The 15359-nt window shown below is 33.9% G+C and overlaps 1 protein-coding gene across 2 annotated transcripts in view; it reads right to left on the reverse strand.

The window, feature by feature from the left end:
* Positions 1-15359, reverse strand: part of Eif4g (eukaryotic translation initiation factor 4 gamma) — a 763642-nt gene that overhangs the window by 230213 nt on the left and 518070 nt on the right. For both annotated transcript variants that reach the window (XM_089595035.1, XM_089595034.1), the window contains exon 16: positions 2314-2513. In XM_089595035.1, coding sequence (XP_089451161.1) covers positions 2314-2513 — 200 coding nt within the window. The remainder of the gene's footprint in view (positions 1-2313; positions 2514-15359) is intronic.

The following is a 15359-nucleotide window of genomic DNA, read 5'->3' on the forward strand; positions in this document are numbered from 1 at the left end:
CAGTTTAAGACGAATTTCCGTACAACATCATTATCTTGCTCTCTTTCAGAGTTTTTGCACTCGAGTGATTTTTAACAAAATAATCAAGTGCAAAATCAGTATAAAGCTATTAGAAGTGCAAAAGACTGACAATTCTTAGCCCATGCAGAACTTAGCAGTCAACGTTGTTTTTACTATAGACACAGAAAAACATTTTTTTTAAGATGAGGGGGGCGAAGGGGGTTACGGGGAAAAATAACCGAAAATCTCTGTGAAATTAACATTGTTTTGGCATTTTTGGTAATAAAAAAGAGAAGGCTTTAGGAAAAGGATTTAAGAAGCCAGAAAAAAATTTAGATGGTCAATGAAGAGTTCCAATAAAAGGGCATTTTACAGTAAAAAAAAGATAAGTATGTAAATTATCCATATTATGTGTGGGGAAGGCTCAAAGAAATGCGAGTAAATGTGAAAGTATGGACAAATGTTAAGGAAAAGGCTTGGAGTTCAACTGCTTGGCTCAATTCGATTTCCATTGTGACATGTGCAGATTTACATTTAAACAAGTAAATTTTATAGAGACTGACAAAATTAATGATATTTGATTGAGAGATATAACTAAAAATAACTCATTTTCGTATAACTTGATAGATAAGCTACATACCGTCAAAGAGTTGGTGTTAATTAAAAACGATTTATTTTGGCCTTTGTTACAGAAAAAAACGCTTACAATTCTGGCACGCGATAAACAAATTCATATTTTTTCGTACGTATTGTCCAAGCTGTAAGACTTAAATAATAGTGAGATCATATTAAGTTTTCGGCAATGGAAATTCTGACTAGCGCGAAAAAAATATATTGTAGAGAACTAAACAATGCTAATTGATTGTAATAAAATCAAACAAATAATTTTTTTCAACAGGGCTTCAAAGAAAGTGGTGAAAATAGTAAAACACGGTTTTTAGCGTCTGAAACGAACAATACGCCTTAAAAAAAGAGATATATATAAATTTATTCATATATATTTATACACATACATATATATACATAGTATGCGTGAAAAAAAGACGAACAGAATAAGCTCCGGTCGATCCCAATTGGTCCAGTGGTTTTCTTAAAAAATGCAAAAAACCTTGTTTTCTGAGCCAATATTGAAAAATTATCAACTCTTTTTTGCATACATATTAAGAGCTGAAATTTAGTAGAGTTGTATTGTTAGTAATCTTAACTAACTTCACCAAATTTAAGCAAGATCGGATGGATAGCTTTTGCAAACCGCAGTTAAATGATAAAAAGGTACTTGGACAAAACGGTCCAAAAAAAGTTGTATAATGTTTAGATGCAACTTTTTTGCGGGATCGTATTCCTTAATACTTACTGTACAACTTTTCAAAGTATCAAATTTTTTTGCTATGTGGAAGTTGTTGCAAAAATAATAAACTGCACGAGTATATTTTGAGTACGGCAGTACGGCGCGTAAGGGGCAATGAGCCGCTGCAACCACCGATGCATAAATCACGTCCACTCTCTGAAGCTCAACACCGACGTTATCGACCGAGTACGTTCAAACTGCAAGCGCTCCTAAAAATAACGATATCTCGGAAACGAATGATCAACTTTCACACTACGAAAAAAATTCGATACTTTGGTAAGTTGTAGAGTAAGTATTAAAGAATACGATCCCGCAAAAAAATTACATCTAAAGTTGTCAACTTTTTGTAGGCAGTTTTGCTAGAGTCCCTTTTTTTCATTTAGCTGCGGTTTGCAAAAACTATCCATCTGACCTTGCTGACATTTGGTGTGATTATTAAAGATTCCTGAAGCAACAACTCTGCTAAATTTCAGATCGCAATGTTTATGCAAAATTGAGTTATTAATTTTTGAATATTGGCTCAAAAAACGAGGTTTTTTGTATTTTGTGGGAAAACCACTAAACCGATTGGGATCAACCAGAGCATATTCTGTTCGTCTTTATGCTAATCATACTACTATAAATATATATCTTTTTTTTGTAAGGCGTGTTGTTCGTTTTAGATGCTAAAAACCGTGTTTTACCGTGTTTTTTACATTTTTTTAAGCCTTAGCAGAAAAAATTGTTTGTTCAATTTTATTACAATCGATTGGTGTTGTCTAATTCTCTACAGCATATTCTTTTCGCACTAGTCTGAATTTCATGAAAAATTACTGACATTTTAGCTCATTCGATCACACTATGAGATTTTTAACAATTTTTATTGTTTTGCAGTATCTCAAGTATTATTCAGTAACAATTCAGTTTAAGGATTATACCAACAGTCTAACTGTCTTATAACAATTTAAACAAAAACTTATACATACCTCCGCATCCTCTTCACCAGAAATGTATTCTTCCAAAAATCTACTAAGTAGAGATAGAAAGACGTCATCAGATAATTGGGAAGACATTACAACACTTTCATGCAATGGACTTGAAAAAGTTGAATTCTGATTTTGTAAGTTATCAGTATTAGAGTTGTTATTGTTCAATTGACAACTATTACTGCGAGAACTTCTGTCGTCTGTAACAAATTTTATGAGAAAAAGAGAGAATTTTAGTTTAAAAAATAAGAATTATTGGTTGTATTAATACAATAAGCTTAAAATAATATTCAAGAACAGTTTTATAAATATAAATATACTGAAAAAATCATCAAGATATATACATTGTCGCTTTCAAGAAATTACTAAAAAAACTGAGAGTTTGGCTAAACTTATGGCGATTTTTTTCTTGAATGAATTTTTTAGCATGCCATCTAGAACTTCAGCAAGTTTCTTTTCAAGGAAAGTAAACACCCAGTTCAACTACTGTCTTTTTTGTCTAAATATTAACTTGCACTGTAGACTAAATTAATTTTGAATTTTTTAAAGAAATTGTACTATGGTAAACATACTTTGCGATTTAAAAAAAAAAACTTAACTAAAATACTTAAACTTATGTATAATAAATGAATTTATTAAAATGTGATATTCTTCATAGTGAATAATATTTTAGACGGCCGGACCTCTTGCTTGCAATATCAATACTTTAACAGTAAAAGTATAGATATTGGATCATATGACTTGTACAAGAATCTTTATGAATAATTCCAAAATATTCAAAATTTTATTAGTTAGAACGTAGCCAAATTTCTTAAGTGAAAATGTGACCTTTTATTATGTTTGTCTTTACTGTCACTAATCGTAGTATTCATTTTAACTGGCATCTTCTAACCAAACGACGATTTTTTTTTTACACAGAGAACCATATTTAGTGTTAGTGTTGCAAAAATATTTTTTATTGTAGGCTTCATTTAAACAAATTTTGAGCCAAACGGAAGCAGTTTTGTATAGACATTGAGAAAGTTGGCAAATATGAAAGAATGTTCACAAAGCAGAGAAAATAATACACAAAATCGCAAATGTGTAAAAAGAAAAGAAAACAGTGGATAGTGGGGGCTTGGATACCCAAGTTTGAAGTTATACTTCTATAAAATTATGTGAGAGACACTATAATTATGATTATAAATATACCTACTATGAAACGATATTGTGTACGAAGGTATTGGAATTATCATTAGAATGAGTGTGCCTACATTAATTGAGAGTGTACATAAATATTTAAATATTCAATGAATAAACGATTATAAAAAGTGTATTACGGCACAATACAATGTTAACAGTATGTAGACCAACCAGTACAAGACTATACACTTTCATCGAATCTTCCAATTATTTCAAAACTTCCTACCACCTACGCTGATGACATCTCTAACGGTACGTTTCCACCTGTCACATACGCTCACACACTTATTCCTTGTCCATATTTAATACGCAAAATATAATGGTATTCAAGTGGTTGAGATAAACTATCCTGTAGTACCGCTTTCTTCAATAGGGTAGTAATACACGTCAGTAAATGACCTTTCAGGACGTTTATCACGCATAGGTTATTTTGACAGATATTTTTATACCATGAAACATATATTTAAAAAAGCATAAATAATACCCCCGAAAATTGCAGATCGTTAAACTAAACACTTTTTTTGTATATGTTTTCTTTTAAAAAAATCACAATTTTACATGTAACATTATGAAATAATCACGTAAAATGTTATTTATATGATCTGTAAAAATCTCCTTACTATTTTGGTATAAAAGATTACTTTAAGATAACTCTATTAAATTTTTAAACACATCCACAAGTTGATTTTTGAATAAATTTCAAAAGAAGAATGCGTAAAAGCGGGTATGTAAGTATATCTATTATAGAAGAAAAACAACTACTAGCGTTGTTGCATATGTTTGCGCTCCTCTCACCTCCCTCAACTCTTCCCCTGCTAAGTGTGATAAACGTCCTAAATAAAAAAATGATTTAGTTGCGAATAAAAAAATTGTTAACAAATAAAATGCAATAAGAATAAACTAATGTATTCATAGAATAAAAAAAAACTTTTTTTAATGTTTAAAAATGTGAAAAATATTTAAAAATTGTGTAAACAACTATTAATTAATCATAAAAGAAGTGAATTATGACTTATTAATACGTAGGAAAGCTTCCCTGCCAAAATAAAACAATTTCTCAAGTTTCAACCAAATTATAAAACTGAAAAAACTAATTTATCAAGTAAGTGATTCGTATATAAACAAAGCAATTAAGTTATGAACAGTACATGAATATTAACATTAAAAATAAATTACAGACCGTACCATAACTAGAAGTAATTGAATTTCTGAAATCGGATTCGCTCATAGGAGAGTCGGTAAGGGCCTTGGTTTGTATGCAGGAGATCGTGGACTCAAGACTCGTAAAAAAATTCAAGAAAATTCGAAATGTGTGCAGTGGTAGAGTGGCGTCATGTGGTGTGGCGGGTACCGAAGCTGGACTCTGCTTTTTTGAAATAACGTTAGAAAAAAAAAATCAAACATCAAAAAAGATACCTGTGTATTTCAAAATGCTCAAATTCATTTCCTAAACTTCTTCTGGCTCAGCCTCTAAGAAATGTTGTTTTAGTGTTAAGTTAGCTGCAAGCCAAATTTTTTCTGCGTGTAATTGGGATCGGCTTGTTCTTAAAATTAAGTAGAGCTGCGAACAGTGTGATATCGACTGCAAGTATTTCTTAATTTTACAGTAGATAGCACACAGCGTTGACAGTTTTCAGTGACTAAGATGGTAGACCGGTTACTTCCCACCTGGATGGCTCAGATTCCAGACTCCGCTCTATCACTTCCTCACGTATAACTTGGTGGTGTTTTTTTATGTAATCTAATCATTAGGATATTATATAAGCAGGCAACTCGCAACTGGTAGGTATAATGACTTTGACCATGGCATGCAAATATGCAGATAATTGGGATCAGAATTCTGGCAATAGCACCCTCGTTAACAACACATAAAGCTGCGAGACTAGGCTCCTTTCAAGTGCGCTATTTGAGTAGGTGTATTATTGTATAAAAACAGTTGGTTCTGACAAAGTCAATATGAAACAACATACAACAATAAAATAAATATTAAATACGCTAAAAAATATACGTCTTACTATAAAAAGGCTTTTTTCCTACTGTCAACCAAAGCAGTGCATAGAACAATTAAAATAGTATTGTTGTTTACAGATTATACAATTGAAAATTTGTATTTAAAACTGGATAAAATATAGGTATGATTATTCGAAAGATTTTACAGCCCGTATAATGGAGGTAAGTGAAATTTTAATAGCAAAAATTTTTAGGTCTCTAAAATATCTGAATTGCCACTTCAGTGCAGTCAATTAATGCATAAAAGTTTTTTCATTTTCCGCAAAACGATAGTGTGTTCTTTTAGGAAATTCCAGATGAAAATAAAAAATGTTGGATGACATTAAAAAATAATTGATGTACAGATATGTGTACGAATTTTTTAATATTCTTTCCCACACGTATTTTCGAGAAGAAAAATCACTTAATTTTACAATTTAACGTAAACTCTTATAGATGTTATTTTTTAAATTTTATTAAATGTAATTTTCTCAAAAGTTTACATTGGGTTTTTTTTTCAATTCATTAATTTTGTTATAGTAAACTTATTTTTTAACTAGGAGGAATTTTTGAACTGCTTTAAAAAAAGTTTTGGTATATTTAAACGGTATTTTGATAAGGGCCTACTAGTGAAATTGTTGACGAGGCAAAAAATCGGAGCTTTTCTTAAGATCACATAGATTGTTTTCTTGATCACTTTTAATCAACCTTCTTAAATAAATACTGCTTTATTTTAATTTAATTCAATAGTCAGACAACAATGATAGTACTATTTATACTGTTTACATTTTGTAAGAGTCTACTATCTAAGCTTACGAAATTAGCCTCTACGTTGCACTAATAGCTGAGTTCCGATTTTCGATCCCAATAGTTGAGGAACAAAGATGCCTGAGAGGAGGGGAGCGAGTGGATGACTCTTGTAGTAAAATCGTCCCATAAATAATCAATAATACTAATAATAAATATATGTGGCGAACCAAAGTCGTATACGTACGGACGTATCTGCAGCCATGATACACAGACAGACAAGACGTGGCATTGCCTTATCTTTTGTGGGTAGTCTTGTGTCACTTGCTGTTACAACTGTTTACTAAATTAAACCTGTTTTTTTTTGTTTTTTAGATCTGTATACACAATAAAAAATAATCCGAGGCAAAGTTAATTCAAACCACAGAGACACCTGCGAAAAAGTGACAGAGCGGGGTCTCGAACCCAAGCTTTAGGCGGAAGGCAAGCGTTTTACCACTTAAGCCACTGGAAGCCTTAGACGTGGTATTGCTAAGGAAGGACTCGGCGGCAAATTTTAAACATGCAAGAAAATTTCAATATCGTGTATACATCAAAACTTATCATTCTAACCCTGGATTTTGTGCGCCTTAAACATACACACCTTATTTTTAATATGAATACGAAGATTTGTGATGAATAATTTATAAGAAAAAAATTCTTTGAAGCATCTAATAAATTAACTAAATTAACTCGTTAAGGCCCTAACGGACACATTTTTTTGGTGTTTTTAAATTGAAATAAAGATAGGTAAAATGATCTGCAAAAAATTTTGGACAGGTCAATTTCGATCGAAAATTTTCCGAACTTTCGGAACACGCTATTAGTTTTCGATCAAAAACTGATTTTAATAGGCTATGTTTGTTTTTTTTTTAGTGGAAAGTCGTGATTTTACTAAAATGTTTTTTCATAAAATCAACATTTTGCTTCGAAATTACTGTCGAATGTGGTAGAAAAGTTTATAAAAAGTGTCTATAAACAATTTCAAATATAATGTACATAGTGGCATTCATTAATTCAAGATAGCAGTTTTCGAAATGGCAGCTTGAACCTGTAAAAATTACAGATACATGATATTTGGGGAAAATAACTGTCATTTCATCATAGACTTCTATAACAATTTCTGTACATACATTTTTGTGGTCACTGATTACAAATCTCAGTTCAGATTTCAAAAGTACAAAATGGTGGATCTAATATGGTGGACGAAATTTTCAAAAATTACCAGATTCGAGCCGAATTTCATTCTACAGGGTTTTTTTGGTCGCTCGATACGAATCCGAAGTCAGGTTTACAAAATTAACAGAATAAAGATGGCCGCTGCAAAATGGCGGATGTAAAATGGCGGATAATTTCCAATAATCAGTCGATTATTCAGCCCAACTTTTATTTTTGGAAGTTTGTTTGGTCACTGACTAATTTTTCTGCACGAATTTTATTTAGTCTATAAATACGAATAAGAGTAAATACGAAACTTGGCCAGAACCGGCTGTATTTTATAAATTTTGTGCCACCTTATAGCCACTACTTTATAGTCACCACGTTTGATGAAAAAATGTTGTATTTCGAACTCGAATTCCTATTTAGCGACCAAAAAACTCCCGTAGAACGAAATTTGAGCTAAATCAATTGATTATTAAAAATAAACCGTCATTTTGTAGCGGCCAACTTTATTTTGAGAATTTTGTAAACCTGACTTCAGATTCGTATTGAGCGACCAAAAAAAACCCCGTAGAACAAAATTTGGCCCAAATCTGTTAATTTTTGAAAATTTCGTCCACCATATTGTATCTGCCATTTTGTATTTTTGAAATCTGAACTCAGATTTGTAATCAGCGACCACAACAACGTTTGTCAAAAATTTTTTATAAAAGTCCATGATAAAATGACAGTTATTTTCCCCAAATATAGTTTATCTGTAATTTTTACACGTTTAAGCCACCATTTCGAAAACTGCTATCTTGAATTAATGAATGCCACTATGTAAACTTTATTTGAAATTGTTTATAGACACTTTTTATGAACTTTTCTACCATCTAAGCAAAGTACCGAATACTACAGTCGATCATTGGCAGTGAATGAAGCATAGAGCTTGGACTCGCACAGCTGGGTATCCCGGCTACCGACAACACTGTTCTTTAATGGACAAGGGACTTCCGTTTAACTCCATCCCGTACTGACAACTTTAACGAGCACCACCAATAAAACTGTATTTTAAATGCTAACGTCTCCGCCGAAATACCAGGAGACGTGTCTAGCCAGAGCATAATATGCTCTAACGTTTTATATGGCCTTTTTTCTAACCATCCTGGGGCTACCAGACCAGATTTGGCTACAACAGCAAGCCAGAAAAAATAACCCTCAGGAGTTCAGGCAGATACAATGGCCTCCGTTTTGGTGGTCGATCCATCGGCATACCTATGGAAGAGGTTTTCTCTAGGCCTACTTTCTCGACTAACGATGAGCGGTTTGTTATCAGGGGAACGACTCGAAGACGAAATATTCTTTGATCATTGGCGTACCTCTCTCCGGCACGGTCTCCGTACACAGAGACTCCGAAGGTGAGTCAAGCTACCCACAGCTAGCTCTCCATCATCAAAAATGATAATTTGAAATAGATAGAAGTTTAACCACTGGCCCTGAAAGGGTGAATATGAATAATATTTACGTTTTTTACTCAACCATCTAACTCATTTGTTCTTTTAAGGGCCGCCTAAGGTTAAACTGTCTTGCTAACAAATACAATTTTACTACCATTCCCAGCAACGATTCGTCGATTAAAAGACGTCGTATAAAGCCGGTCACTATTAAACTAAGTCTGTCATTCACTGGCAAACATCACGAACGGAGTTGTTCGTCGCAAGGTTGGGAACCCCGCTGACTGACAACCCTGTATTACCATCTTGACTCTAAGTATTTAACCAGGAATTACTGATCCTCTCAAAAGTCTGCGCTAGGAGAACCTAATAACTATGAAGGAAAAATAAACTTGAACAAACGGGACAGTCTTCAACGGGCAAGCATCACGAGCCGATCTCCTCACCTTTGATCACCAAAACTAAATCTGCAAAGAAGGTGCTTTAGACACTAACGTCTTCCGCACAACACCAGGAAACTTTGGAAAAGAGCTCTATAATTAACTTCAACACTTCAAACGTTCTAGTTTTTCTTCCGATTAATCTGGTTTTACAATAACAAACCAAAAAAGATCACTCTAAGGTATAGAGGCAGTCACGTTTGCTTGAAACTTTAGTCAAGAAACCATGCCAAAAGTCGAAAAAGGGCAAATTGGAAAGAAAACAGTTGAAGGCGTCAAGAAACTGAAGCAGAACATTTACAAACACTGAAGCAGCAGCATCAGAATCGACAAATAAAAAATTAATTAAGTGAGAGATTAGCTCTTTATTATAACCGTCACAGTAATCTCTCAAATCTACTAGATTTTTAAATAGGTAGAGTATCTATTGGTACTTTCGTGGCGATAAAAACGTAGAGATTGAACTCTAGGACTTCGTTGCTTTGGTAATAAAGTTGTGGGACAAGCAAAAAAATTTTTTGAGTCATACATTTTTTGTGAGTTTTAAATCTTTACATCTTTAAAAAATAGACTATTTCGTAGATTATACCGCAAAAACAGCAAATTAACGGCGGTTTAGGGCCAACGAATAATTTATGCCGTGAGGGTCGCACGGGACTTTTTGGGATTATTACATTTTTTAAACTTTTTACAGCAAATTTTTTGACGAAATAAACTATATGTATTCTGAACAAATGTTTTTGCTCAGAAGATTTTGGTTCTGAGAAGTATCAGGAATAAAAAGATAATTTTCAACGAAATTCGTTTTACTTTATGGGTCAACGCACTGCATTGTTCCATTTAGCGAGCCTCGGGCGAAGCCAAGACGGGGGGGGGGGGAAAGTCACTAGTTGTTGAATAAAAACAATTGTATAAGAAACTTGTGCATGGCTTTTACGGTTTGTGTACGTATTGTTTCATAAATAATTGCTTAGTGTGAGAATTACTTAGTTATTAAATAACTGTACTTTAAAAAATTTAGATTCTAGCGATACATGAAAAGGACGCATAAACAAGCTAGTTGAATGAATGGCCTATTTGAAATTTTCAATGAGTTAAGTTACTAAAAATTTTGTTGGAAAACGTAATTAATTTGATGTGATTTGCTTCCAGAAAAAATTTATAAGAATTATACGATAAAGTAGTTAAATAAAAAAAGAGAAATAAAACGTAACAAAGATTATAAATCCTGAAACAGTATTTTATAAGAAAATTTATTTCGTTCGGGAAATTCATGAACTATTTTTACAAATTAACCTCTGTGGACATCAATATATTAATAATCTTCATAGGAGCAACTTTAAGGCGGAATTTGGTATAAACCTAAAATTGGCGGCCAGAGTTAGTGGCCAGCCAGGGGCGAAAAGGTGGTGTCAAGGGGCCCTGTACCTTAACAAAATGAGGAAAATAAAAACCAGCCGCCACTCAGAGCGACTATTAACAATGTTTAATAAATATTTTAACTTTATTCAGTGCCAGAATATGGCAAATAAGAAGGTTATAAACAAATTAACCAAACATGAAAATATCACTTTACTATGTGAAATCGTCAATAACTTGGCCCAGCATTATCCCAGACCCTTGAAATTGAACACACGTAACCTTCTAGCGACATACAACTAGCGAATATTACAGCCAACATGGGTGAAAAAATATTTAAAAAGTTATAAACAAATTAAACAGGCAAAATTTCGATTTTTAGTAAAACATCGGCTACAACTCGGCCCAGTATGATCCCAGACCCTTAAAATTGAACACACGTACTCTTCTAAAGATATACAATTAGCGAATATTATAGCCAACAATTTCAAGGGTCCAGGATTATGCTGGGCCAAGTTGTAGCCGATTTTCTACTAAAAATCGATATTTTGCCTGTTTAATTTGTTTATAACTTTTCAAATATTCTTTCACCCACGTTGGCTATAATATTTACTAATTTTATGTCATTTTAAAAGTACGTGTGTTCAATTTCAAGGGTCTGGGATCATGCTGGGCTAAGTTGTAGCCGATTTTCCACTAAAAATCGATATTTTGCCCGTTTAATTTGTTTATAACTTTTTAAATATTTTTTCACCCGTGTTGGCTATAATATTCGCTAATTGTATGTTACTAGAAGAGTACGTGTGTTCAATTTCATGGGTCTGGGATTATGCTGGGCCAAGTTATTAACGATTTCACATGGTAAAGTGATATTTTTATGTTTGGTTACTTTGTTTATAACCTTCTTATTTGCTATATTCTGGCACTGAATAAAGTTAAAATGTTTATTTAGTTATTGTTAATAATCACTCTGAGTGGCGGCTGGTTTTTATTTTCTTCATTTTGTTAAGGTACGAGGCCCCTTGACATCACCTTTTCGCCCCTGGCTGGCCGCTAACTCTGGCCGCCAATTTCAGGTTCATGAATTTGGTGGGGCTATTGTAGATCACCATAGTTATGTTGTGCAGATCTCGTTTCTATCCAAAACTTTCTAAAATGAGCGATATTTACCGTAATTAAGTTTTTTAAAACGAATGTTAAAAAATGGTATTTTTCTGAAAAGTTATGATATACCTATAAGTATACCTTTTAACAAGAGTTTCACGGATAATTTTAGGAGGAGAGTGAAAATAACAAAGGTACGAAAGTGGCACTTCTAGTGAGGGAAATGGCAAACAAATCAGCATAGGGAGAAGCAGGAAACAAAGAAAAATCGACGTGAACAGAGAAAAAAGGGAAGAGAGGTAGGGGCTGTTCAAAAAAAGACGTAGTGAAAAAAAAAGTCCTCGGAAAAAAGTAATATGTTTAAGTTTTCAAAGTGCAGGAGCACAAAGTGTCAAGTAGCAGCGAGTGGAAGGAAGAGCGTAGAACACTCACCAGTGAAAAAAGATGTGAGAGCAGACACAAAAATGCAGAAGAACCCTCAGAAAAGCGAAACAGAGAAGGAGAATAAGGAAGGTGAAAAATAAACGGTGTCAAATGCAGGGCAGAGATAAAAGGACAGGAAGAAAGATAAGCTATTAAATGCTAAAGGGAATTAAGATAAACGGTGCAAGTGTAAGAATGGAACCGGGTTACTGACAGTAATAGACAGATGGGACAGAAGTTTACTTGTAAAACGGATCAGGCCTCGGAAATATCAAAAACGTCTGAAACTAATTTGACCGTAGAACTACAGAGAGCAGCAGGAAGGGTAACAGCAGCAAAAGGAGCAGGTGAAAAGGCATCAATAGAGGGCAGAGAGGCAGCCAGACGACGAGAAAATGCGATGAGTGCGTTATTGTAGTGGGTTAAGGGTTTAGAAGGAAGCGTGGAAAATGTATATAGGCAGAAAAATAGTATAAGTGCAGAGTTAAAAAATGTGAGGGCAGGATTTGAGAGTGGGTTTAAAAAGCAATAAATGTTGTTAGAAGATATTGCATGGCTGAAAAAGCAGAGGGAACCAGAGGGGAATATGATGAGTAACCTAAGACGCGAGGAGGAGCTTTTGAAGAAAGAAATCGCAAATCTTAATAATAAGCAGAAGGCTAACCAAGAATCATTAGGAGCGCAGGAGTCAAATCGACCGCATGCACTAACGCGACGCAAAATAAAGTGTGAGTTCATGGAGAGACAAAAAAGGAAGCATATTATAGTAATAAAAGGAATTAGAACAGTCGGTAAAGGTATAGAGCGTGAAATGAAAGTATAATGCAAAGCAATTTGGATGTTGAAGCAGAAATCAGGAAAATTAGGGCAAAAAGAGGTACACTAATAACTGCTTTAGTATAAATGAGAAATAAAACACTAATGATTATGAAGAATGAGCGTACACTAAGAAGAGACTCAGAGGGATGGATTAGGAAAGTGGCCAGACAGGAGAGGGAAAAGGGAGAAAAATTCAAGTGGAGAATTTAAAAATAAAAATACAAGGAATTTGGTGGGATTGGGATGAAGTGAAGGGGGAGGGGGGGGCTAATAAAAAACGAGAGGAAAAAAATGCACCTATTTTGTTTTAAAGAAAACCATTTTAATTAAAAATTACTTGTACAAGTTTGATATAATAGCACCTTAAGAATCATGGATAGAAAAATACACCAAGTCACGGTGATCAAGTAGAATAGATAAAAGTTATGAATGGAGAGCGTACGCAGCCAAAAGGGATCATAGAAAAAAAAGAGCAAAAAGAGGGGTCCTGGTGGGAATAAAAAAGTATATTAGAAAGACAAAAATCAGAGAATGGGAGTATGGAGTGGTCATTTCAGGTAAAGTTACAAAAAGCGAAAAGAAACTGTATTTAATTTTTGTTTACTATAATGTTAATATTGATGTATTGATAGCTAAATTAAAAGGGGTAGCGGAAGAGGAAATTGCAAGGGACGAGCAAGTTATGATAGTAGGGAACTTAAATGCACGTATAGGAAAGTGGCAAATAAACTACGATGGGGAAATGTAGAAAAGCAGGAATTCTTGCGACAGTGTAACGAACAAAAAGGGAAAAAATTATTGGAAATGTGTGAAAAGATGGGTTTGACAATAAGTAATGGAGCAACTGAAAGGGACTGGGGGGTACAAATTACGTTTGTGGAGGATGGAGGAAGTTCAGTGCTTGATCTGGTACCGGAGCTTAAAAGTGAACAAGGTAGTATGATAAAAGAATTGAGAGTGGGCATAAAGATGGAATCAGATCAACTCCCAATAAAGATAAAATGGGAAGGAGGAGGGAGGGGGACGAAGGAGACGGGAAAAAGTAATAAGGAATGATATAAACAGGTTAAAATGGAACAATAGGAAAAATGAACATTACAAACAAAAAATGTTCAATATGGAGGAGGACTTAGATCGAGGTAAAAGTGCGCAAGAAATATGGGACAAGTTGGTCAAAGAAATTTGGGAAACGGGCAAAGCTAGGCATGGTGAAAAATGGCAGTAGTGAAAATTATGTCTGGTCAGTAGAATGGAATGAGGAGGTTAAGAATTAAAAAGTAAAGGTCTGGAGGGCTTTAAAAAAGTGGGTGAAATCTCAAGAGGGTGAGGATAAGGAGGAGTTAAAAAGAGAGAAGATTGATCAGAGAGTTAAGAAAGAGGAAGGTGGAAAAGGAGGAGTAGAGGAAATGGAAACTAGTAAAAAAGAGCAAGAAAACGACAGAGTTCTGGGAAGCAATTGCCTAATTTAGGCCAAGGAGCAAAAATATGGGGGAGACATAAGAAAGAAAGAGAGGATTGCACATTTTAAAGAGATCCTAGGAAGAGCAGATAAACGGAGCGGAGCAGAAGAGGGGGAACGACCCAGAGGAATAGGAAGAAATGATTATAGAGACAAACGAACTGGAGGTGAGTAAAGCGTTAAGAAAAATGAAAATAAGAAAGCAGCGGGAAAGGATGGGATAAGTGCAGAATTTTTAAAAGAATTGCTAAAATCATGGTTGAAGATATTAACATAGGTATTGAATACGGTTTTTGAAAAAGAAGTAATGAGTAAGGAATAGGATACATCAAGAATTTTTTTTAATTCATAAGGTGGGGGATGAAAAGCAGGCTAAGAATTACAGGGGGGTATCACAACTGGATATGGGGTGTAGAATATTGATAAGAACCTTGGCGAGCAGATCGAGGGGGAGTCTAGAATCACGGGATATCATTGATAAGAGTCAAGCAGGATTTAGAGTAGAGAGAAGTACAAGGGACCACGTATTTATATTAAATAGCATCATTATCAATAATTTAAAGATAGAAAAGGAAAAGAAGGTTCGTGTGCTTTATAGATTTTAAAACAGATTTCCATAGAAAAGATAGTAAGATATTTAAAAAAAAAAATGAGAGAATCAGGTACTTAGGGAAATTTACTGGAAATAGTTAAAAGGATTTAAGGTCAAACGAAAAATGAAGTTTTTACAAGTGAAGGGATATCGCAAAATTTCGAGACAAAAATAGGCGTAAGGCAAGGTTGTCTCTTGAGCCCGTTTCTGTTTAACATTTACATTCAAGATATAGAGGAAAAGTGGAAGGAAAAAAATGAAGGAAAAGTTGTTAGCAAGAAGGGGGGGGGATTTTC

This window comes from Copidosoma floridanum, unplaced genomic scaffold (assembly GCF_036245765.1).
Source record: "Copidosoma floridanum isolate Cflo_tuat_1 unplaced genomic scaffold, Cflo_Japanese_pri ptg000024l, whole genome shotgun sequence".
Taxonomy (NCBI): Eukaryota; Metazoa; Arthropoda; class Insecta; order Hymenoptera; family Encyrtidae; genus Copidosoma; species Copidosoma floridanum.